Source organism: Montipora capricornis, chromosome 5 (genome assembly GCF_036669925.1).
Source record: "Montipora capricornis isolate CH-2021 chromosome 5, ASM3666992v2, whole genome shotgun sequence".
NCBI lineage: Eukaryota > Metazoa > Cnidaria > Anthozoa > Scleractinia > Acroporidae > Montipora > Montipora capricornis.
Genome location: NC_090887.1, coordinates 11,577,452 through 11,604,205, shown reverse-complemented (window position 1 = coordinate 11,604,205; position 26,754 = coordinate 11,577,452). Strand labels below are relative to the sequence as shown.

General features: G+C 41.7%; 1 protein-coding gene across 6 annotated transcripts in view; it reads right to left on the bottom strand.

Moving 5' to 3' along the window:
- Positions 1-26,754, bottom strand: part of LOC138049465 (tensin-3-like) — a 58,199-nt gene that overhangs the window by 3,916 nt on the left and 27,529 nt on the right. For 2 of the 6 annotated variants that reach the window (XM_068895753.1, XM_068895755.1), the window contains exons 20-31: positions 17,680-17,760; positions 11,537-12,853; positions 10,818-10,947; positions 9,536-9,799; positions 7,400-7,555; positions 6,399-6,592; positions 5,753-5,848; positions 3,086-3,223; positions 2,128-2,226; positions 1,162-1,239; positions 758-826; positions 403-571 (exon numbers count right to left, since the gene is read on the bottom strand). In XM_068895753.1, the coding sequence (XP_068751854.1) occupies positions 403-571; positions 758-826; positions 1,162-1,239; positions 2,128-2,226; positions 3,086-3,223; positions 5,753-5,848; positions 6,399-6,592; positions 7,400-7,555; positions 9,536-9,799; positions 10,818-10,947; positions 11,537-12,853; positions 17,680-17,760 (2,791 nt within the window). Of the gene's footprint in view, positions 1-402; positions 572-757; positions 827-1,161; positions 1,240-2,127; positions 2,227-3,085; positions 3,224-5,752; positions 5,849-6,398; positions 6,593-7,399; positions 7,556-9,535; positions 9,803-10,805; positions 10,948-11,536; positions 12,854-17,679; positions 17,761-26,754 lie in introns of all 6 variants that reach the window. The other 4 variants (XM_068895750.1, XM_068895754.1, XM_068895752.1 and 1 more) reach the window with 3 other exon arrangements.

Genomic DNA, 26,754 nt, shown 5'->3' with positions numbered 1-26,754 from the left:
GTGATAAAAGAACTGAACTGAAACGTAAGGAGTTTCACGTCGCAAATTCGCGCACAAGGGAAAAGAAATGTACAAACTTTCAAACGCACATAAAGAAACAATTGCATTGCTTATTAATTGGCATTGTCTGGTAGCGTTCCCGTAGACTTGGCCACGTCCTAAATTTTCAAGTCCCTACTGCATTTTGACGTCATCTGTGATCTCTTCTTGAACTGACCCAACCCCAACCCCGAACCCAGGCCTTCTCTTTTTTTCCAGAAAAGAGAGAAAACTTTGATTCGATGTCCACACATGGAAAAATTGAATCCACTAATTTGTTATATGGTAATGGCAGCGTTCCGGCACAACTGCTGAAAAACGATAGAGGAATATCAAGCAAAAAATATATATATGAAGCCTTACTTTCTTTCATTATCCGTGACAGTCATTCCTTCCGGTGTAACCTTAAATCCAACTGTTGTAAACCTTTCAGATGCTTCGTCATTGGACAGTCGTTCGGCGGTGCGCTCAATGGCGCTGGCTCCTGTCAGCATCTCAACATCACACTGTCCAAGGTACATTAGAGAACCAACTGTAACACAAAAACCAAATAGGAATTAGGAGAAACCCAATAACCCGCTATTGTTCGACGCCAAAAAAAAAAACAACAATTTCACCCATTTTTTTTAATACGTGGTGGGGTAGACATTACATGTCATTATCAAAAGCCATTTCGATCCTGATGTAGACGATCACGATAACGAGTAGCTTTTAATACCTGCGCCGTTCGGCCATGACTGACCGTCTACAGTATCAGTGCCCTGGGACTTATCCTCTGCCAAGAGGTCTGAAAACGAAAATAACAAAAAAATCAATTTTATCACTTGTTTAAAACGCTGAACTAAAAGGCCCGCTTTAACTTTCCCTTGTTTCCAGTCTGTTGGAAATAAGGGAACAAGATTTCGTAACCACGATTTAGCCGGTGTTACACCTGACGCCAGGCCCCAGTTAGAAGGGTGAATAGCGATATCCACCTTTTGAACAACCGAGGCCAGCATGTTACGAAAGCGTTTAGTATCGCTTTATCTGGGATTTGACGTGGAGGTGACTCGTAAATGCGACGAACGACAAAACATAAAGCATCACTGTGACTTGCATGATGAATCTGATTGCTGAACGTACCTTCACTAGGCATGCTGAGCCTGATGGGTAAGGCCAAAGGTGTGATAGAATGTTGATATACAAACGCTGCTAAACTCCCTGAATGAATAAAATAGGATCACATCTTACACAAAGGGCAAAGAAAAAATCCGACCCCAAGACCAGGAGAATCCAACTTCGATATATTTGTGTCAAGGCCCGAGATACTTTTAGATCAATTTTCCGGCGAAATCAGATTTTCCCAGCTGAACCTGACTGATTTTCCCGCGAAACTAGACCTCTCCAGCTAATCAAAAGTCTTGCATGAGAAATTATTTCCCATGGGATTGACACTGGCCGATCAGCAAGCCAAATCTTATTTTTAGAACTGGTCTAAAAAGGCTGAAAAATGCCCTTACATAGACCTAAAATTTGAGTTGTAAGCTCCTGGTTATGTGAACCTGCATAGACCGAGTATGGTCCAGAATTGCTTTTGAATTCTTCGTCCTCCCCCGACTGCCTGTCTCTAACGATGAAGTAATCCTTCTAGTTAAATCTTGTTAATGATTGTAACCAGTAGTGATGTACGTATAGGATTTTGGAGGCAGTGTGGCCCAGTGGTTAGGACGCTTGCCTTGAGATCCGGAGATCCCGGGTTCAAGACTCGTTCTGACCACCCGTTGAATTTGATCCTGGTAGTCCCTGGTTCAACTTCCCAGCTGCATTTGTAAATAGCCAACTGGTTTGCCTCCGGCCAGTTGGGCTTCTTGGTTGTTTCGTTGATTGTGTTTCATTGTCCCTGAAAAGCCCCTATGGGGAGTGGTCAATTAAGTACGGTATACATGTATTGTATTGTATTATTTTACTGCAAGGGAAAGGAAGTTCTCTAAACGAAAGTTCATGGCGATAGACGTTTCAAGTGAAGAATACTTTCGCTCAGGTTGTGGAAGCTTCAGTCTCATTTCAAAGTAAATCCCAACCAAAGTACCAATAAAAATAGAAGCTTACCAAACACGGGTTCGTCATTGAGGCCTTTCAATCGAACTCCTTTTTTGGTTGTCTCGATGAGAAAGTGGCGCACAAGTTCGTTATCCAGATCAACTTTCGCTATAAGTCAAAAAATATATATAAGAATCATAATAAAAACTAAGAGAACTTTTCGGGGAAAACAATATGATTATCACTTCACCAAAAAACTGTTTCCAATGAAGCTCCCAAAAAAACGCGACAAGAGACCACGCTATTCCCCATCCCTTGAAAAAGTCGTAATTTTGCACTTTGCGCCATCTAACCAAGGAGGGTAACTTACAAACGGCGGTACTTGAGTTTTCACAAGCATGAAGGGTTGAATTTGCGTCCACCGATAGCGACAGACAGATAATTTACTTAACTCAACTCAGCATTGCAAATGATAAAGGCGAGAAATTAACAAGAAAGACAACAAGATCATATTTACATCAGATAACGTGTATCTAAAATTTGGACAGGGGATGAGTTTGGGCCATCCAAGCAGCAGTGGTTAATCTGGTGGACGATCGTAATCAAATACAACTTTAAGCTACAAAAAGGTATTTCTTAGTGCGCTAAGCTGGAAAATCTAGCCAGTGCTGGGAGTAAGATTTGAACCATGAATGTTGTAGACACCAATATGTTGAAGCTGGGGAGAAAAGCAAGGGGACACTTCGCGACGCTTATTGAAATATAATTTTTCCGAGTTCATGTCTGCCTCTTCTTCAAAGCGAGTCTATGTGCGAAGTTTTTCTTATGAAAATTAGTTTTCATTTATGTGTAAAGTAGAATTAATTACCATCACAAAACTTCGCACTTACACTCGCTTTGAAGAGGAGGCAGATACGAACTCGGAAATGACCTATTACTTGCATTTCTGGACATATCTGGAACACACAAACCACTCACACCACTGGGCTATTTGCTTTGTATAAGGCACAACTGATATTCAACCTACTCATGTCTCCTTGTAACCCCTGCAGTACATGTTCAGGGGGCACTGCCACCTTCACAGCTAAACCAAAGGCTCCAGGGAACGACTGGCTATCCCGGATGACAAAACTACCCGGTTCGGCGTTTCTGAGTACAGTGATGGCTGCCGACACAAGCAAAAACAACATGAGGTTGGAAATTATTTTTCTTCATAATATCGTGACTTTGTTAAGGTTGGTTAATAGTACATAACTACTAAACGCTTTCACAGGCCACTTCGGAAAATACCATAATACTCTTTGGTCCCCCCCTCCCCCCCCGAAGTTTGCATAGTCATTGTTTTTGTTTTCTCTTGGGACCATTGTAAGTCCCAAGAGAAACTGGACACAATGCGTATGTAACATTTTGGGGGACAGACAAAGAGTATTATGGCCTATTCCCAAGGTCGAAAAGTTCATTCTCCTAACTAGGACCATAATTTTTTTTTTCGCGGGGGGAGGGGGGGGGGGTGGGTAGTCATAAGAATTTTGGCGTTATATCAAGATCATACCTCACAAGACGATAATTATCTTCATTCTCAATGCCTATCTGACTAACATCTCATTGAAATTGTGAGGGGAATTTACATGCTGATCACTCCTGGTAGTGATTTCATTTTCCCATTTTCGGTTTGAGCCTTTTGACATTTGAAAGCAAAACAACCCCAAGAGGATTTCGGATCAAGTTTCATGATCTAATACAGATTGCCATGATTCTTGGAAAAACCAGGCGTGTCAAGCGATCATCGTTTGACGCGATCGTAATGCAGCACAATTGTTAAACTGTACATCCAATTGGTGCCACAGGTTCAACTTTTACACTAGACTAATGGACAGTGAGCAAAGAGTATTTGCGTCTCACGAGTTCACGTGCATTTGTGTGGGTTTGAGCGATGACGATGATGAAGCTGCTGTTAATGACGATGATGGCGATGATGATGATAATGCTGTTGATGACGATGACGACGATGATGATGATGATGATGATAATGCTGTTGATGACGATGACGACGATGATGATGATGATGATGCTGTTGATGACGATGACGACGACGACGATGATGATGATGATGATGATGATGCTGTTGATGACGATGATGACGATAACGATGATGATAACGCTGCTGATGACGATGATGATGATGACAATGATAATGATCGTAAATGGTTTGAACCCAGGGGACCGTTTCTCGAAAGTCCCGAAACTTAACGGGCCATTTTCGGGTGTAACAATTCCGTTTGTATCTCAAGAACGGAGAGGATTTAAGTCGTCAAACTTCACAGTCATTTTCTTTTTGTCACCTTGAAAACATGTTAAAAGATCGGCTTTCCAAAACAAGCGGTTGGCAGTTTCACAAATGGCTTTTCCGACCCGAAACTTTTTAGGGAATTTCGAGAAACGGGCACTAGGAGTCATATCGTAATTAAGTAAAGCACGATCGTCCGGGTGAGTGTAGTCCTGAAAAGGACTGTTTGAGATGACATTTGAGATGACGTTTCGATAACCTGAGCGGAAGTCATCTTCAGAGTCAAGTGATTTGTGTAACGTCAGTAGATACTATAAGAACTCCGGTCGTACATGTCATTGGTCAACTTTTTCGTGATGTTATTGGTCGACTGTCAGTTGTGCCTAGATGTAATTAGCTGTGAAGACTAAACAGTGATTGGTGCCTTTCGATCGTCTATAGGTCAAGGGTCTGTACGTGTATCGTAGAATACGTTGGGCAGTACTATGATAGAGTAAATCAGTGTGTTGTTTGTCTGTTGTTGATGTCGTTTGTAGGGTGCGGGAAGTTGTAAAGTAAAGTCTGCTACGGGCCTAGAAGGCCCATCAGGCCGGCGCTTATCTCCAGTTACTGTAGCATAAAGCGACTAGAGTATTTCTACTCCCCCCTGGATTAAATTTGCCGGTACCCATTTATACACCTGGGTGGAGAGAGGCATCGTGAGAGCAAAGTGTCTTGCCCAAGAACACAACACAATGTCCCCCGCCAGGACCCGAACCCGGACCACTCGATCCGGGGTCAAGCCAGCTTTCCAGTACGATCCGTTGGTAGTAGTTAGTGCTGTAGTCCCAGTCGATTCAGTGGTTTGTCTGTAGATGGTGTTCAGCAATGTTATTGTTGATGTCACCGTTCCTCGTCGCTCTTCTGTGTTTAATCAGTCTAGTGTTCAAACTTCCGCCGGTCTCACCGATATAAGTGGCCTGGCAGTCACACCATTTGATCTTATAAACTGCCCCTTGTCTGTCCTAAGGTTGGTCTTTGTCTTTGACGTTAGTCGGTAGTTTTCGTAAGGTAGTGATGGGTCTGTGAGCAACACGGATGTTATAAGGCTGTAGGATTCCTTGTGATAATCTCAAAGGTTCCTTTGATGTAGGGAAAAGTCACTGTAGTTGTAGGTGTCAGGTGAGTGTTTGTTGCGTTCGGTTCTGTACGGTAAGTGTTGCGTGTAACGAAGTCGCAGTAGTAGTTGTTCTTACTGAAAACGTCGTCTGAGGATGATGATGATGATGTTGACGATGTTGATGACGTCGTTGGTGATAAACATGACAATGATGATGATGATGATGATGATGCCGACGATGACGATGATGCTGCTTTATTTACCACAAACGCCTAACAACACAACAGAGTTTAAACAGATAGCGTTACCATCATTTCTTGAAATGCTGGGTTTATACCAAAATCCAGAAGTGTCTCGATCAAATTTCAGTCCTGGAACCTTGGGACTATCCGGAAGGAAAACGTCTAATAAGAAAAAAAAAACAATTAACAATAATTACGGATACTGAACAAAGCAATACACCATCCGACCTCCGTTTAACTGGTTCATCGAATACAAGCATTGTTAACTTAAAGTGGCGATTCTCAAACTGAGAATAGGGGAACTGCAGATAAAGGAGCCCTAAAACGCCACGAAAGGGAGAGTGCGTTGTGTGTTACTTCGTGAGCTACAATTCGTGAACGTTTTTAATGTGAAAAGATCGACCAATCAGCGTCTCCGGTTCACACAGTAAGCCTCTTTGAGGTGTTCTCAAATTGATTAAAGGAAATTAAAAGGTAGTTGGGTGGTTGGCGTTAAAGGTGAGATTCCGCACAAAAAATGAGAAGGGTAGTAAAGGCCTTAAATACCGCTATTTTAAAAATACAGTGTCGTATGCACTATATATGGAGACAACTCGTAATATCATCTTAATTTTCTCGAAAAATCTGTCCTCCTTGATTTAAGCGACCTTCATTCATATCAACGTCCCGATTAAGGATGAAGCTTCTGAAGAGACCAAGAGATAAAACTTACTATCGCCTGAAGAGCCGGATGATACGCTAGTTGTGGACCCGTATCCTTTGTCCGAGTGAGGGTGGGACTTTTTTCTCTGGATATCATTTTCGAATACCCCAGACCCAGAAGAGAACACGGTACTCCCGGTTTCCACTCCTCCGCTTAGGTTGCTTTGCGAGGTACTTAACTGGCCTGGTTCCATGCCAATAAGGCTGCAGAAAAATTAATAAACGAATACAAGGTTGATCGGCATTGATAGAAGAAAGATAGTTGGCTATTGAAAGGCGTATTTGTTTAGAGTACCTTGACGCCACTTATATGTAGAAAAAATTTTCTGCCGAGCAACGATCCAAAGACAGAGAACAAACTACCGTAACAGGCACTGCGTTGCCTACCACAAGCGTGTGGGGTCTTTTGTCATGTTGGACAGTTTATAAAACGTTCCAGTTTTAATGAGAGACGGAGAACTGTGGACTAAAAAGTTTCATCATATGCAATTTCTCTGCAGTTAGACTGCTAGTCTTTATTTGTCAGGGATTTAAACCCTCAACTTCCTGCTCATCAGACTATGGCATTGGACCAACCACAGCGCACATGTGGTATAAGTTTTAGAAGTACCTCGAGAATGAGAAGCAGTTGATAACATGTAAGTTTAACTTACAAGGAATGTTACTCGATGGGAGAGAACATGACTGCGGGTTCCCGTTTTCAAACTAACCTTTTAAAGTTAATTGCCTAGCAAGGAGAACTAATTTGGCAACGCAAGGGCCGGTGCTGGTAAACCCCGGCCCTAGGAGCAGCTCAGTAGACTCCGCTATAATCCTTATAACATTCCTGACCATGAGAGAGTTCTTATACGGCTTCATAAACGCGTCTTTTTCCTTCATTTACGACTTTAACGAGTTGAAAGCAATCTGTCTCAAAATGCCCCAAGGAAGAAAAGTTCACCCGGAGTTAGAGCGAGCCTCGTACTCAATACCCTAATTATTAATTCAATCGTTCTTCCATACGCCAATCACCTCATATCAGCCATTTCCAAAAGAATATTCTCAATAGCCTCTACGTTGTCCATCGCATTGGTAGACTCGATCGGCCGTTCTAAGCTGCCAACCCCTCTTGGTGTGTCCATCGAACGTGTCCCGTCAAGAGAGGTCTGAGCTTCAGTTGCAATAACACTGGAGGGATTTCAAAAAGCAAAGCGATTTAGAATGTTAGACGGAGAATGCGCGTCAACAATAAAAACATCGAAAAATAAAACACTCATTTGAAGGTCATTTCTCGATTACGGTAACCTTAATAAGTACTGTGCGGTTCAAGTCATTTCATCGACCATATGAATGAGTCATATGAGCCAATCACAAAGCAAAAGCAATAAATGTAGCCAGGCGCCGGCTAAGCGCGGGAAAAGGAAAGCGAGCAAGCAAGAAAAAGTTGCAATGGCCATTTCCGAGTTCATGTCTGCCACCTCTTCAAGGTGAGTCTTAAGTGCGAAGTTTTTCTTATGAAAATTAAGTTTTCATTCAGATTTAAAGAAGAACTAATTACCAACACAAAAACTTCGCAATTCGACTCGCTTTGAAAAGGAGGCAGACATGACATGGCCTTAAGTTCTTGCTTGTTTGTCTCATTGGCTGAGAATATGGCGCGACCTTTTTGAAGCCAGTCACATCTAGCTGAGCCAGTCACCTCGAGTGGAGTAACCTAAATCCGTACCGTCTGGCTCAAGTCATTACTTTTACCAATCACAACAGACGAAGAGAATCGAATGAGCCACTAAATGCAACCAGCCTTAAGCGAGGGGACTAACCCGCCAGCCAATCACAATTGTTTTTGCTTTTTCCTCTGATTGAATGAAAATGCGCCGCGAAGGTTTTAAAGCAAGCCACCAAACAAAGTAACAAAAATTCGAAAAACGTTCAGTTGGCAAAAGTTAAATGTTTTAGGGACGGTGCCTACTAATTCAAAGGTATTCTTGCGCGGTTTACTGAATATGCACGGTGCATCTTATTAAGTGTTATAGGGGCTAGGTCACGCAATTTTAGGCAATTTCAGCACTAATCGAATGGTCATAGAATTAACTAAAATATCAAAATAACTGTTCAAAACTATAGAAGAACTCTTACAAAACACAGGGAAGCCAAGAAGGCACATGGATGGACAAAACTGGAGAGGATTGAAATGGATTGAATTTGGGTAAATTTGAAAAACGTCGGCCCACCTTTTTTAAAATGTATATCAGTCTATATCAAAATGTCATTTACACAGCTGGAAAATCATTCTCAGTTGTTATGTGGCGGTGATTTTGCAAATGAAAGACTCTTGCTCTGTCAATTTGACGCTTAGAGCTCATAATTAACAAAATTAAACGAATTTACCTAAAATAGCGTGACGTAGCCCCTTTATTGAAATCCAAAAAGAAAACTGAGGGTAACAACGCATTTTCCGAGGATAATTAATCAACACTATTTGTAAAAAAAAATTAAATACAACGCAATGTATGGCGTTCTTTTCCAAATTGAAGTTTAATTATCTCTGAAAAATGCATGGTTACCCCCAATTTTCTTTTTGAATACCAAGAGCACTTGCTAAGTTTTGCTTTATCCGCATAGTTTTGAACCACGCAAAAATTATCCCTGCATTAATAAGCATCACCCATAGGAAATCCGTGTATCTCGAGATGCGCAGAACGTATGCACAATAACACCATTTTTTTCTCCTCTGACAAGACAATTCTCTTCGTTTACACGTTTTATGGACTACAAGCACCAGAATCATTTCAAGTCTTTTCAATGGGTTTGGGGCAGGAGCCCGTTACCCGGAGCTTCCATACGTATTGTACACTTGATTCAACCCTCTCCCGTGTCTTTTTATTTTAAGAACTGCTTTATCTTGAAATACGCTCGTGTTTTGGGTGTGCTGCATGTGACGTAATCAATGGCTGACCAAAGCTCTCTTATGATTGGCTACCGTGAAAACACCCAAGAAAACGTCCCTGGGAGGTGCTTCCAAAGATAGAAAGATACGGGACAGGGTTGACTCAGGGAATTAATATGGAAAACGGAGGCTCCGGGTAATGGGCTCCCGGTGTGGAGATGTGGGGAATAAAGCGCAGAAAGACGCCCGAGGAGGAAAGAGCGGAATGACATTATGTTAACCTGGTCTGCGTTCTGGCCTGTTGCGCCGGGCGTACGTCTTCCAGCCTCGCATAACCTGCTTCTTCGTCCTCTTTAGCCTCTTCCATTTGCTCAACCGTACTCTCAAAAAGATTGACATCAGTTATCTGTTGACTCGGCAGTTCAACCTCTGACAACATCAAAGTCTGGTGAAGCCGGTTTGACGACAGTCCACCCACTGGGGTGGACACGGGTGACACGTTGGTTATTGATTCACCGATTGCCGAGTCCGTATGACCATCACTGCTGCTGAAAAAAGTAGACACATGTTAGCAATGCGCACAACGATTCTGGATTAGGCAGCCATTGTTGGTATCAAACTCTGAACGAGAGGGAATTCACGAGGAGAACGAGGGCACTCTATGCCGTTTACACCAGTTTAAGTGAACTTTAAATCCACAGAAAGCTGGAATAACGGAGAGGTACACAATACCTAGAAAAGTACGTTATCACAATTCCTTTGAGATGACCATTTCAGCTGACAGGGCTCACTTAAGCTTGGTTGGTCAACACCTGCTACCCAAACACAAATGTAGCTGCGAATTCAAACTCAGGGGAAAAGACATGTCAACTGCCGCAACACGAACTAAAGACGCTAAGGACAAATCTTTATTTACTGGTACTTGCCAGTGAGCCGGCCAACACAATGCAAATACGAACGCAAGGTAACAGGCCACCTCGGTTGAAGTTGAAACCAAAATGGCGTAAGACTCGTATGCAATTTGGGAAATTGACTCCAACTGCGCATGCAGTATACCTTCCGTACGTGAGCGTTCTTAGTGCACGCCGCTTGCGTTTGTGATTGCGTAACACGTGTGAACCAGGCTTGACGCTTGAAAACAGGTTGACCCAAACGGCCGGCCACGTATTTCATGACGTCGACCGTTAAAGCCAAAAGCGCAGCACAGTGTTACTTCTAAAAAGTAAAGTCGTCACACTGTAACATACCTCAAAATAACCTCGAACACCTAGCGACAATTACACGATGCAATATCCCCAAGCAGCAAACAACAATAAAGCGCGTTTACCACGTTAGCTGATTAACGGCATCTAGGTCCGAGCAATGTCTCAAAAACGGTTAGAACTTCATCTGTAACGTTTTCGTTATCATGATTTAATAGAGGTACTTATCACATCATCTAAAATCCGACCGTTTGAATCGCTGTCTGGACGTCTATAACGTAAGTCACTACTATTACGTCGTGTAACTGTAAGGAGGTGTTCAAGGTCCTTTTAAGGTGGATCATTTTACATGAAAACATACACCGACGGTGATGATACTCCGAGGTTGGCTGTCTCATCAATTGAGCCTTTGAATTCGACTCCTTCGTCCAAACTGATGCCATCGATACTACTCGATGGAGACTTGTCCAAAGGATGCTGTTCGTTGGAATCTGGTCAACGAAAACACACATATTACAATAAAAAAACCTGCGCACATGGACGTCCCTCTCCGCCAAAACGAGTGCGTTTTTTAAAGTGGTCAACTCGCCTAAAAAGCGCGTATCTGGCAAATTTAGGAGTTTTCATAACGGACCACTTGAGGGGATGGGGTTGGACAAAAAGGAAAAGTCGTTGCACGAGAAAAGAAGCCGGGACAAAGAAATCTGCAAAATTTATCAAGGGCAAAAAAGACGAATTTGCTGGAAAAGAAATATTGGAACTATAAATGCTGAAAGAAAAATCACTACCTGAAAGAATTTGCCCAACCATATCTCCCCATAAAAACCGAATTGTCCGTCCACAGGCTAATCACACCTGAAAACTTAGTTGACATGTCTATATGAGGTGAGGGTCACAGGGCAGCCCGTGTCCCTTGAACTCGTGAGAATCTTCAAAACGATGCAAAGAAAGACTCGCACACGAAATCCTTTCTCGCGACAGTGGGAAGTTCCATTTAAGACTATTTTCCCATGAAAAGAAAACGGCCTGATCATATTGGCTTCAAAACGAACAACGCTAAGAACAGAAACGCGGCAGTACCTGTTTTCTGATTATCGAGGACATATTCGGGTAGAGCAACATGTTTAAGCGAGCCTTTAACTGCGACAAAATCAACGTCTTCGGATCGAGGCTCGGCGAAAGCCTCATGCTTTGAAGGTTCGATGATCCTCTTGGGTGGAGCTTTGCTGCTGTACAGAGTGCCTGAGGAATGACTTAACTCGCCAGGCGCTAGAGATTTCGCATTATAACTCGAGATCTCTTTGAACACTTCTGACGGTGACACATCAGTTAGACCTGGCATTGGTATTATCTGACATCTGAGATGCTGATGAGGCGAAATTTGTGTCTTATCCGTCTGTATCATGTCCGTAAGCAGCGCGATCTTGGATTTAACATTGCCTTTCTCGGGCAGAGTCTCCGCATCCTCGATCTCCTTGCGATTGTCAAAATCAAAGAGCTCGACGCCGTTGGTCGGCTTATTGTTATTGAAATCAAACACTTTGGCTCCACCTCTTTGCTTGCTGGCCTGGGAATCTGTCCATCCGTTTGATATTACAGCATCGGGAGAAGGCCAAGGCGGGCTATATCCAACCGTTGTGTGGGTAACAACTTTAGCCTTAAAAGTCCTCGGCGTCATTTGCGTGGTGTAAAACTTGGGCGATAAAGGCGACAAGGGAGGTGAGGTCTGCGCTAACGGTGCTTCATGTAAAACCTTCGCAGATGACCCTTGCCTAGGCGGTTGCCCAAGATAACCATTAGGAATACTATTCCAGGCGTACTGAGAATAAGACGGTTGTGCCGTTGTGCGACTCGTGCGCGCAGACGCAACAAAGCCGTTCGGAACCAGTCCTGCAGTCCCGTTTCTGTTGTACCGACTTCCAGCATCAAAGCTTGTTGCGTTTCGCATAGGAACCCCAGGAGGGTTCAACGATCTCGACACACCGCTGACACCACGACTGTCTGACGTGCCCAGGTCACCCGGCCGGGAGGATCTAGTATGTTGCAATGTTGAATCCAAGAGCTCTGAACACTCCCCAAGCTCTTGCAGAAGTCTGTCAATCGATTTGACCTCGTCTTGCATGACTCTGCCACCGGAGTGATCCATTTCGCCGGTGAGGTACTGAAGTCGCGGTTGGTTCAATTTAACATCGGTAACTGCGTTGTTCCTGTTTCTGAAACCGTGCGCATTTCTGCGAGTCAATGTGCTTGCTCTGTTTTCAAAGAAGGGCAGCTCTTCGCCTTTGGGAAGAGGAGAACCGCTATCGAGACTCAAAGAGCGGATTCTTTTCTTGAACGCTTTGTCCACCTGTGCGTAGAGGTGTCCATTCACCGGACCAGCCACGTACTCTGGAGGACCTAGAAAGAAATACAAGTGTTCAGTTAAGAAAACCTCTCGAGCAGCGATTGAATATACCAACAACAAGTATTGCGTTACGGTTTTGAACTTATTGGTCACGCTCAATAGAAAGTACTGCTCCTTTGCTTTTGTTTGAAAGATCACACTTTTCATCGTAAATGAGGTCATAGCGGTGGTAAATAAATAATAAGGCGTTTGATAGTATTTCTCACGATTTAGTCACTTAGGTGTTAGATGGCGATGTTTCGACCACTTTCTTCTGGTCTTCATCAGGCGAAACTTCGCAATCTACAACTTAAGTGACTACATCATAAGACAAACGATCATACGTTTCATTTATCACACTTTATGATTTCATTCCCAGAATCAAAAGGTAGACTCGTATTATCCAACATAATAAACAGAACGACAGAAAAGAATAATCCTTTTACACAAAATAAAATGCAGCTTTCATTTGGCTAGCAGTTAGATCCACAGCTTAAGTTGAAAATCATTTAACTGTTAGAACGACTTACTTTCCAACCAACTTTCACAATGACAAACTTCAAATGCCAGGCATCACCCAAAGAAAGCTCTGGTTTGTGCTTATTATAACCAATAAACACAATTAAAACATGGTATTATTAGCACACGTATGACTTCCTTTACCAACAAGCGAAACACTAAACAATTCGTAGGTTCCACGATATATCAAGCAAACATCCCCAAGCCTCAAAGGACAAAAACCATGAAACAACGCCAAATGAAGGCAAGTAGATCCCAAGTTTCGAAATTTGACGGAGAGAGAACGCTTACGGCATGCAACAGTTTAACGCCGGCAAAAAAATAATCTACCAATAAATCCAGACAGGTTTTGTCTGAAACAATAGCATTAATGAAATATAAGCTATTAGGCTGTCTCTAGTCTTTCAACTTTTTCATTCATTTAGCAATACGACACCAGTCGGAAAAGAGACGTTTGTCTGGTCGACAGATAAAAAGTCAGGAAATTTATCGACAGCTCACACTGAGCTCGGTTAAAATGCGATGAAATATACCCAACTAGGTAAACTATCTCATTCTTACGTCCTCTTTACGGTGAAGAGGTATTGTCATTGTAAGACGTGATTTGCAAGAGTTTGAATCCCTCGTATGGGATTCAGGCAACTTTTGACACTTCACAAACCTGTTACTGTGGAAAAAAAACCTAGTCTAACTTGCGTAACAAAGCCTCTTCAAGTTATCTTACTGGTTGAAGAGTTAGGATTTTAAATCCTAAGTAACAATGAACAATTTGTCGTCCGAGCCGAGTTAATGGCCTGTAGCTGGGTGGTGCTACAAAAGCAACCGAACTAGTTATCGGAAGGTCACAGATACGACTCCTCGGTACAAGAGGAGTCTGATTTTTTAAGCAATTTCTCCAATCATTAACCAGGCATAAGTCATCCCCTCGATGAAGGCCACTTTTCGACATCAGGCTTAGCAATACGCGGGAAGTGTGACACCAAAACCTACATAAACTCTAGATTCTACGAGTTACCTATAGATCAGTGGAAGAGCATCGGGTCTTACAATCGGAAGGGCATTATTTCAAGTCCAGTTGAGTTAGGAACACTACCGCATGCCCCAGTCAACGCTTACAAAAGTCATCCCCTTAGGGTAACTAGTTCCCAGACCTTTTCGGAAATTCTCCCACTGCACGCACAACACACTTTCATACACGCGTGGGCATTTAAAAATCCAAAAAAAGAGCAATTTGAAACAAAACCAGCTTTAGACAAGGAGGAGACCCAAACACAGAGACCAAAAATATACACGCGTGTTGACATTTTTCAAAACCAACCATTTACAAGGCGGAGAGAAGATCGACAAATTAACAAGTCCAATAATTTACACAAAACAAAAACACGGTTGTTCTGTCGCAGCGCTATTGAAGCGCATATCTCAGATAAGTCCTTCTCAAAATAAAGCCGGAAATCAGCTTGGAGTCAAGTACTTTCCCTTTTTATCCAAAAAATTACCTTATTTGCCAATACTAGTCACACCTAAAATTATCACACGCGAAAATTTCAGTACAAAGACTGAAAATATTGAAACACCTTGTTTATTATAGTAAAACAGCAGAACAGAATATACTGTACTTCAGCATGTCACAGCACGACATTTCACAGTTTGTAAAAAAAATCTGCCTTTCTTGTAAATTTTTCTACTTCTTAATAATTCGCATAAAGAATTCTAGCGTTACAGTCCAAACATTGAAGCTTTCGGTGTATCTTTCTCTAAAACAACACGTTTTACGCAAACAAATCCCCCAAAAAGATAAGCCATTGCTTATTGATATCAATTAGAGACGTGAACAAGGGGAAAGTCACCCCTTGTAAAAAAAAAAATTAGAGGGGATAAAACTATTTCAGAAAAATGCCTTTTTACCCAATTACACCCCAAAAATACACGCTCTCCGGATTAGATGAGTTAAAAAAATCATAAGCGGATTTTTTGGCTTTGGTGGAGACTTTTCGTTGCCAAGTGGCCCCGGTTACTCGAGAGGTTACTTTCAGATAACACGGCTGATCTTAAAAAAGACCTGGAAGAATTCTGGGTTATCAGTTTATGAAAAGCTACATGGCACAAAACCCGCTAGTGACAGAAAAATGAGCAAGTGTCCGCATCTAAGCCGAAGTTTACCTTTGGATGAACATTTTCTATGGTATTGAAAACCCACTGAAGACGACTTAGACATTAATGTTGGGCTGTTTTCTTAAGGAGATATTCGTGTTATTTTCACCTTACGAAATATAAACAGATCCAGGGTCGAGGTTATTTTCAAAGTGATACAAAAATAGAGGAAAACAAGGTCGAAAGTCCAAGCAGTCATTCACTATTCTTGGTTGATTTTACTCCTACTACAGATTATATAATGACAAGGAATGTAACGCTGACTACAAGAAAACTTGAGGGCTTAAGTGACCAAGGATTATCCCGTCTCCAGTGGCACGAAGCAAATAAGAGTATAGTTACCCTACAAACGGCTTTCACTTCTTATGCGATGTATAATGACCTCATCATTCTCCAGCCCCAATGTGGCTTAACAGCTCAGTCTAAGACCGCAATTGCACGCCCTGTTCAAGCTAGGATTTTCTCCAAGCCTCTTACCAACGACCACGCTTAATTGTTTCCTTTAGGAATGGAAGTTTCGCTTGAAAAAATTAATCATACCAACAATCTTTTCTCCTTTTTAAGTCAAAAATTTGTTTTGTCCCCATCGTCATCAACTGGGTGGTCAAAATGAAATGTATGGGAGGTTCCACTAAACAATGTTTTAAAGTGTTCTCAGGTCATTGCACATCACAAGATAGTTTTTGATAACTAATTCCTACACGTGTGACCTTCATTCTCCCATGAGTGTTGATTACTTAATTCAGTTGCACAATTAGCCCAGGCTTCGAAAAACATATTCTAGACAAGTGAAAGTCTAACGAAAGTTTTTTGACGAATTATCCGGTTGAAATCATACCCAGCTGTTCTCTTAATTGTTTATTCTTCCGAGTGAAAACTTTAGACTGTGTCAAATATTTCACAAGGTCGAAAGTTGACACCAAGAGGAGGTTGAGGTAATTGGGTCTATCGGCTACACCTTCGGATTTCACGAAAACATCCCATGCCACGATTACAATTTCCGGTGTAGTTAGACACATTTGGGTTGACCGTGTTACGATGAAATATCTTTTGTTTACAACGAAAGAAGCGAAACAAACTGGAGCTTCTATCAATAAAATATGAACCAAGTAGGAGTTGACCAAGCCCAAAAATCGGATCCAATTCGAGACGGACGTCACTTAGGGTCAAGTCTTGGACCCCTGTATATTACCTCATAAAAAAAAAGATACGGAAACGATACATAGCCGATTCACAATGGCCGAAAAATGTCTGTTTTGCGGTGGAAGAGTCATGCAAGGTATTGCCAGAGACACTTTTGATGGCCAGTTGCCCACTAAAACTGAGATCTGCGGTGAAGTTGTGATAACAGACAGTTTGTTAGATGCAGTGACAAATTGCTCTTATGTCAACATCACGTTTTAAGTAAATACAATCCTCTTTCATTTGAAAGGCAACATTGAAAGGATTTCAGAGAAAGACTTAGAAGCAAAACAGCACCACGAGAAAGTTCTGCTCATTTGCGTTCATATGAACGATCACAATTTAAAATTTTGTTCGCGCGCTTAAATTTAAAAGTTAAAATAATCGCTTTGTACCGCATGATAACAGCAAATTAGGAAGCTACTGCTCAGTTGCTATCATTAAATTTGTTCAACAAGATTTCCTTACACCGGAATAATCCAAATCATTGAGCCCCATTTGTCACGTCCGTTTCGTCCTTTTTTTCCCTCGCAAAAATGTGGTCCGTTTGTTTTTTTGTTTTGTTTTTTTTTAAGCGGGAGTTAAATACCATGCAAGCATCAATCCAAGAGTGTGTGACCATCTTCTCCCAAAGTCAACCAAAATATAACCCATAAAAAAAAAGATAATGAGCGACTTAAAATATATGCTTGAGGTTTCACGAGGTTAACATTATCAACCCGAAAACTTAACATTAAAACACTTTTATATCGGGTAATAAGTGACCAGAAGCGATTATTTATGGGACAAAATCCGACATTTGCGCAGTTGCTATTGCACTGCGATCATTTTCTCATCCGGGACGCACATCAGTCGTCTGTTACCATTCTACAAAGGTGTCAACCTTGTTGAAAGCCAAAGGGTAAACAGACTGTTAACAGTGTTATCAGTGGAGTATATCGAAAGAACTCGGTTGTTTACTTTTAAAAATAAGCAACAGAAAACCTACGTTTCAGACTCTCAGCTTTTCTAGTGGTCCTTGTTACTGTGTTATCTTGAAGGTTGACGTTAGCAAAATCGGGCTTGTAATCTAGAAGTAAAAGAACCAAAGAGTTGTTTACAGTTAGTGGATAACAAATTGATCGCTGCAAGAGAAACTTGTGATTAGATGAGAAACAAATATGAAAGGAAAAACGAATTTACAACTCAACTCCTTCACAAGAAACCCATAACGAAACACAAGAACACCAGATTAATCCTATAATTCGAATAGAGGGCCTTCTCTTAGCTCCAACCTTACTTAAAGCTATTTACGGCGTATTCTGGTTTAGGAACTTCTTCTAACCGGACTCAAGAACTTTTCGAACTTAAAAGGCAAACAAATTCTAAGCTGCGCAGCGCATGAATTCTAATTTCATAACAATGGAGGTGAGGTATATCGGAGGACGTCTCGAAATCAAGAGGACTTTTTTAAAGATCTTTTGGAAGAAAAATAATTTACACGCAACATCGACGAAACAGACTTTCCAAATCGCAAGGAAAAGTAAATAACGACAAAAACTAGACTGATAGAAATCAAATTATTCTGCGCGTATATCTTCAAAGCCACTGAAGTGGACGGAATGTAAATACCCAACGGCATTGCGTGTTGACGCGCGCGCGAAGTGCCAAATTTGAGGAATTGGGAACCGAGTTCGATGCGAAATAAACGTATGAAACCACACTCACGATTCTGTGAACTGTTGATGTGCATTCCGTTAGGATCGTACCGCTGGGAAGCCAGCACAACCATGCATGAATAATAACAAACGTTGCGCCGCAAGAAACAGATTAAGCACAGCGCTTATGCGTTTAATACATACCGGTAGTTCCCTATGTCTGAAACTTAATCTTAAAAACCATTTGGAGAATTTCTGACGCGCAATGAAGTCAGCCCAATACCTAGTCTACCTAGCGCAGGGCGGATTTTAATACGGATGCAGAAGACTACAATTGTAGGTCAACAAGTTACCATGAAAAGCGAGGATGGAAAGATCTTAGAGGAGGATCCAATCCCCCAACCAGGAGGATTCGTGGAAAAAAAAAACGTCTAAAATTGTTTCAAAAATCTCAAATTTCCTGTCCCAAAATAGCCTAAAATAAACAATGTGACAAGAACTTGCTGCTCAGAATTTCTCCAAAAAGTGGTGCCACTTAATCGGCTTTTGTCTGTTGGCTTAAAAAGGTAAAATCATAAGGTTTGTAGCGTAAAGCAACATGGCGCTACTATTCCCGTTGGAATACCAATCTTGCCATTCCACACTCTAAAGGTCACAATTTTCGCGCACTTTCCCACGCTAAAAATCATCAACTCGCTTACGCTAATCGTCGAATGCTGACTCCAACACCAATAAAACTTATATTCATTTAACATGGCCCTCAATCGACTAGCGTAATTAGCAACGCAATGGATTTGAAAAACGTTTACCCTGGGTGCAAATGGAGGAAATGGCACAGTGCACAGAAATAAAGAAACAAACGTCGAAACATTAGTAATGTATATAAGGCATTTAGAACATTCCCAAAAGCTTCTACAGAAACACACACCGCTATAGATGGTATTCGTTCGGGAATATAAAACCTAGAGCACATAATGTCAGTTCATTAGGAAACAAAAACAGGCAATCAATGTTTAAAAACACACAGGACCTGTGACTCTGGTGAGGTTCAGTTCCAAGCTGAGTGATTTTGTTTTGGTCTCCTCCAGTTTAACACTGTGTTGACAACAAGCTGAGCTCCAATTCCATACAGAAGGGTTGTTTGATTGTTTTAAGCCAACGCATCCCTCAAGTTGCAATTTACAATAATCCGCGCTCTCTGTCCGAAAACTTCGCGCGGACGTAGGCAGCGCCCCACGAACGATTGACGTCGTTTTGAAATTTAACGCCTGATTTCTTCAATGCGGGAAATTCAGAAGAGTTGATTATATAAATTATCTCTTATTTCAAACAAGGTCACGCGAGTCCAAAACCCACAGGTTTGTAGCTAAATCTTTTACCCAATTTCGTTCAGAACACCAAGTTAAATAGACTCGCTACAAAATTTAAGTCAAACATGACAGGCTACGTAGGTTAAATGTATCTGCCGCTATCAGTTTTGTTTTTGACACCTGTAATCACTAGGTTTTAGCCTAAAACTCAACAAAGAGAACGCTTTCATAATCCAAGATACGTCGATAAAGTTGAAACAAAGATCTTGGACATCGCATGATTTTTGGTATAATATTACTGGTAAAAAAGATACTTTTAAGGACATTATCTGGTTCAAAGTTGGTTTTTTACAGGATAATTCTATGACGAGAATGAGTCAAGTTAATGTTTTGAGAACTTGCTGGTGGAATTGCTTATCTTTCGGTTTGTGTCGCTCGGAATTTTGATACGTGGTTAAAACAAGTTTGTACAATGTCAGTTTAGACTTTAAGTGTGAATTAATTAACTACCACTACAAAAACAACATCTGTAGTTTCGCGACGTTAAATCGTCGGATAAAACAAGCCCAAAGTTTGAAAAGCTAAGGAAAGATTCCTTGAGCTACGAAAAAGAAAGAAGAAATGTAAGGAAAAGAACACGCAAGTAATACTTCGGAAAAACAGATCAGTTCACAGACTGAAGTGGGCAATAAGAGATTACAAATGGACTCTTCACTGCGAAGATATTTGACTTGACAGAAAGGCGTATAAGCCAATTAAAAATACTTCCTGTCGTCGATAATTAGAAAATGCAGCAAAAAACGTATCTGCAGGTCTATTAACGTCAAAAAGGAAACAAACTTTTAGCGAACAGAGTTTAGACATGATCTCGCCTATTGGAACTTGGTAGCTTGGTAGCTTGGGGGGGGGGGGGGGGGGGGCCGGAGAGATACGGGACCCTACTAACCCAAAATCGTTAGAGTGAGAATGTCAGCCAACTGAGAGAACAAGATTACACCGCCCACACGGACGTCGATACACAAAGGAGTCGGGGATTTCAAAAAGCAGAGAGATCTTCTTCGAATCCCCCGCCCCTCTCCCAAAGAAAAAAAAACATTATTTTCAATGAAGTAAGTAAGTACTGAGCGTACAGAATAGGAGGGGGCAGAATTCCTGGGGAAACCGGAGAAGCTGGCTCCTCTTCTCCCCATAATAGAAACAGGGGAATTGTCCTCCCGTTTCGGGAGAAATACTACTACTGATATTCCGTGCTGGAGAATGAAGAAGCAAGTAGCTTTCAATAACGCTCCAAGCGTACCAAACCTTATCACTAAAGGAGTATATCAACTGTGTTGATATAGTAAAATGAATACCGTAAAGAAATTTGACAAATGCCTCCGGAAGATTCACAGCATACGTTGGCAAGATCACATCACCACCAAAGGGTTACTAGCCAAGGCGGAAATGTCACAAGCAAGTCAGGAAGTAAAGAGAAGATGGAAGTTCATTGGCCACATTCTAAGGCAGGACAGAGCGAGCGATACAAGGACGGCGTTAAATTGGAGACCGGAGGGAAAAAGAAAGAGGGGGAGACCAAAGACAACGTGGAGAAGGACCGTTGAGAGGGAGATGAAAGAAGGAGGATGGGGTTCGTGGGATGAGGTTCGGGGCGTTGCGGTAGACAGACAGACATGGAAAGCTTCTGTGGAGGCCCTATGTGCCACCTGGCACGCGGAGGATAGGTAACATAAGGTAACAAAGAAATTTGAAAGCTGGCGTTTCGAGCGTTCAATACCCCTTCGTCGAATTCGCTAACGCTCGAAACGTCAGCTTTCAAATTCCTTTACGGTGATCAATTTACCATATCAACTCAGTTGATAAACCCATTTCTAGAGTTAGCCATTCGTCAGAACGATTGGGTCATTTCACTCATGAGTCAGTTCGCTCTGACGAAGGGCTAGCCCTCGAAACGTCAGCTTTCAAATTCGTTTACGGTGGTCAATTTACCATGTCAACCCAGTTGATAAACCCACTTCAAGTGTTAGCCCTTCGTCATAGCGAATGGGTCATTTCGCTCGCGAGTCAGTTCGCTCTGACGAAGGGCTAGCTCTCGAAACGTCAGCTTTCAAATTCGTTTACCATGTCAACCCAGTTGATAAACCCATTCCCAACCGATGCGACACCGCAGTTTCCTTAGAAACTAAACCCCTTTATCATCTTATCACTAAAGACTAAACTTGAAATACGATACATGTACTTTTGGAGAAGCAAAAGTTACAAACGAAGATAGCAGCATGATAAAAAACACCGATCAGTCACATCTCTATCTGGTTTCAAAGCAATGTTTAGGATTAGATCATCCGACAGAGAGTCACCTCTGGCTGAAAAAGTCAAACGATAAGCGGGAAAACTCACGAGAAGAAGAAGTTATCTAAATCGCACCGATAATGGAATTACGACTCCAACCAAGTTGGAAAAAGATCAAAATCTAGAAGGTCATATACAGGCTTAACCTTCGTGGGACAAAATAATAAATTGAAAGCACAGGGGGAACTTGTTTAAACGACGCAACAGCACTTTCAAGGGAATAATTGAAAACACCAAAGGAAACAAAACCGCTCAGAAGCTTTCATTCAGACTCAAAAGTTAGAAACACTTTTAAGCCGAGAATAAGCACCTATAAACCAAAAGGAAGTTTGTCATTTATATGGCTACACTTCAGGATTTTATCCACCAACTCCAAAATGATAGCCACCTTGTACAGCATTATATAAAGCTCAACAGGAAAGGACTGCTCAGTGGCATTGGTCGCATTTTAGTCGCTAGCTGTAAGTTAAACGAAGGCGTAATTACCCATAATTTTAACAGTTACCCCAAGATAGAGCGAGTTTCAATCGAATGCCGTAAAACCAAAACCAAAGTAATTACTTTGGCCGATCAAAAAGGGAGGGTTGTCCGATACTCACAAATAGACTCCATTGGTGTTAGTGGTGATTCCAATAATTCTATTGGTGAAAGCGAACGTTTTTTTGTGTGGTAGGCTTATAGAACGAGGAGTGTCCATAATAATTATTAGTGCGTTTCAACTTGGTGTAAAAGCGAACTTGTTTTGCACCAATAGAGCCATTGGAATGACATCATTTTTTTTTGGTACCAATCCTGTCATTGGTACCAATGGACCAACGGTTTGACGAACAAATCGTCTGAAGGGGGCAGCCTTTATTGCCCCAAGGCGCATCAGTCAACTAAACAAGATCTGTAACTTGCTGCACACAAGTGGCACACAAGTTCATTCCATCCAAAACCGATGATAGCTCCATAATTGACGCGCCAAAAACAAAAACAAACAACACAATGTACTTCACATGAAGCAATTAAAACATGACAAGATCCCGTTCTTCATCTTACACGCGAGTAACGCGCGCAGTAACGCGTTTCCAAGCACTTACGACTTTTGCAAGTAAAATCTCAGAGAGATAGGTTATAGTTTGTGATCCAAGCCCAGATGCACAGGAAAAAAGCTTCTTTATGCCCACTGTCTTCAACCAGGAGTGAGAATGGTTACTAGAAAGTAAAGCCGACACCAGGTAGTTTACCTCATCATGTGGTTGTGGTACCAATATCATCGTTGTACAAGTGTCGCTGGATCGATCTATCAGCGACTAATTCGACACCTCGCCAACTCGCAGTTGGCATGGCCCGGTGGCGTCAACGACGGCTGGCAAATAGGCAAATACAAATACAACCAGCCTTGCATTACTATTTTGTTTTTAGTCTTCACATTATTTGCTGGTTAGATCTCCCAAGATCCGACACTTTGTTCAGCTGGCCCCTTGCATAAAAAATTGGCACATAAGACACGAAGAAGATGGACTCCACCCAGGAGGATGGCCCCGATGGCGCTAAATGGATGACCCCTTTAACCACTGACGACCAATGTGGCAGTAGCAGGGGGTAGAGAGGGGCTGGAGACCGACACATCTGGAAGCAGACGAGAGAAGGACTCCCTGGATGTAGATAAGACCTAATGGACGGGCTGCCCAGATGCTGAGCGGAAGGTCCGACCGGAAGGTTCGATTCCCCGGGGAAATATACGACTTCAAAGAATCCACACACCAGCGTAAGACACGGAACTGCCGGTGTTGTAATCTGCCACTTATCGAGTCAGGACGCAGCTATTAAAAGGGCTCTCGTTATTGGCTCAGAGAACAATAAGTACAAAGAACATACAGTAGAAACAATGACGCGTAATCCTAAAGACAATAGAGCTGTATAGCTATTCAATGAAATTAGGGGTTGTAAAGAACTAAAAACTCTGCTCCAGAGCGCCACGTGTTGAAGAACTGTAATGGTTAGTATCTTTCCCTCGAAAGGTAAAGACAAAAAAAAAAAGAATGGAAAGAGCCCCGGGGGGGACTCCCATATAAAAAGGGGAGGGATGCTCGTCGTCCCGCTTAGGGGTATAAATTTCGAATTTTGGTCTCACTTAGGGTGTACTGGGCAAAACACAATCATATGTAGCCGTGAAGGTCTCCTTTAGGGTTGCGCGTGAAGAAATATGAAAGCGTATCTTTACACTTTGATATTTTTTCACGCAGGTTAAAGTATTAGATGATAATGTCTTTGCCATCATTAAAAGGCACTGCATTTTTTATATATCCGTGTTTTAATATGGTCTCTTTTACGAGTTAAATTAAGTTAAGTGAAATTTTCCGACGAGGATCCCTCCCCTTTTTATAAGGGAGTCTCCCCCCCCCCCCCCCCCACCCCTTGGGGGAAAGAGAAAGAAACTTCTGAAGAAGGCAACCTCACGATGAATATAATCACCCATTCTAGGGCAGAGTGTAAATGCTGCCGGTTATTGGCTCCGGTTGAAAAAAGAGAACATTCCAGGGGTTTTCACAGAGGAGAACACTAATGAAACCGAGGCCACGGTCTGTGTGTGTGCGCACGTCGGCTATTGGGCGATTTGACAACAAATGTACCTTGAGAATGTACAAGTATGCAGTTGTTCCGCACCAGTGGTTCTAGGTTCTACACACGTCAGACAGGCCGTGACTCGAAGCCTAACAAAGACACAAACAAGATACCACAGCGCGCACGGCATTCGGAATGGAGAAAACACATCCGTTGGCACAGCAAGACTGTAACCACCCAAGAGTAATTTGCATTTAATCGAGAATGTGACTGGGTAAATAACTGGTACTTAAATGCAATTGTTAATTTAGCATCGGTTTAATGAACCCAAGTGACATTCAATTTTCGAAATTGAAACGTCGATTGAAGCAACAATAGTTACGAGAAATCATCAATAATCAACTTAGGACTTGCTCTTATTACCGTAAGAGGTTTTATAGACTGGAATGAAATCGAAACGTGCAAACATTCACATACCAGCCAGGAGAATTCAAATCCCTAAAAAGTTCACACGAAGGACATTCAGAGCCGAACCAAACAACTGCCCTTGCTTCGCTAATAGGGTTTTGACAGATATCCTTTACAATTGGCGCAATCGACAAAACGGATTATGAAAAGCTGTGAAAAATTAGTGCAAAGTATTCCTACCCGTTCAAATGCCTTTAATATCTGGAGCTTTGACACTGAAATCAAATGCTGTCTGCTGCTGGTGTACCGAACTCCAGATGCAGAAGTCCGCAAATGCAACTTTCCAGCCTGACGTTTCCTCGGATAAGTCAAGCGAAGGTTTTCAAGTGGCAGTATAAAACGACAATTAGCGATATTTTACCCACAGGACGAGCAATAACCACGCGAACTTCTTAAAATACCCTCTGCAGGGCTTTTAGTTCACTGGGCTGCTAATTGAATAACAATAGCAAAGGATGAGACAACTGAAAGAGTCATTCCTGGAGGGCATTAACATAAGTCATCGAAAAACAATGTCAACCGCTTCAACAAGCTTAATGGACGCAGAATATCTATAATTGTCATCTGCTTGGGAGTATCAAAAATATATCTGCCAATATATTGAAATCATTTCTGTAAACAAAGTACCTTTATCGTTACAATGCACTGGTGCACTATATGGTGGAGGAAATAAGCGATAATATCGAGATCAGCAAAATTACTGCGGAATTAACAACATCAACTCTCGAATGAAGGGTTGCAAATTAATAACCAATGTATACCGAGGATTAAGAATCGGTTTTCGAACAATAAAAGCGCTACATGGTCAGTTATTTGAAAAACATGATTTATTCTCTTACGATGTTTCAATTGCACCACTGATAAGATAAAACTAAATATCTCAAGAATGTAGAATTCCAAAGAAGGCGTCTCGAGGCGTCCTTAAAATACTGTTCCCTTGAAGCCAAAATATCAACATAGCAACTTTTAATAAAGAACCAGATATTTCTAATTGAATTGGTTGAAAGACTGTTTGATAATCCCGACGAAATGACTTGAATTTGTAATACGTGAATTACTGTTATCAAGAAAAGAAATTACATTGCCAATTGCCTTTTCAAGACAAGCAATATTGGTTATATCCAAATGTTGATCTAAAACACAGGAAGAAATCAATAATGTAAGTCCATATCAAGAAATATGTCAATTAATTTTAGCAATTAAAATAGGCATCTGAAGATACAGAAACTGTATGCCGGGCTTGTTTTTACCAGTGGTTTTATCCAACTGAGAATTAATTACCTGAACATTTCTTCTATCCTTTCTTTCAAAAAAGACAACCGCTCATCTCTGCATGTTTCGCTCGATACAACTCACCAGGAAGTTAAGCTCTTTGTTATTTTAACAAAAACATCGCTTTTTTTTTTTATTTGCGTGCGAGTCAAAATGAACCGCAACAATGTGAACTACAACAGGCACAAAAATCGACAGTTAACGCGACAGACTAAGATTTTTTGGTGTCAGGTGGCTCAAAGGAAAACTTATCTGAGCAGATACCTCCCTGTACGGTCCGAAGGTTGCTCTGTCTGAATAATTACTGACACATCTTGAACTATCTTTAGCAATGGTTCAAACAAAGGTCGAGAATATAAAGGAAGAAAAAAAACAAGGAAATACTGAGAATGCGCATGCGCAGCGTACAACCTTCTGCCTCATGCCTCTCTGATCTCCTGCGTTCCCTGGAACACATAGCGCTGAGGTACAAAGCCACAC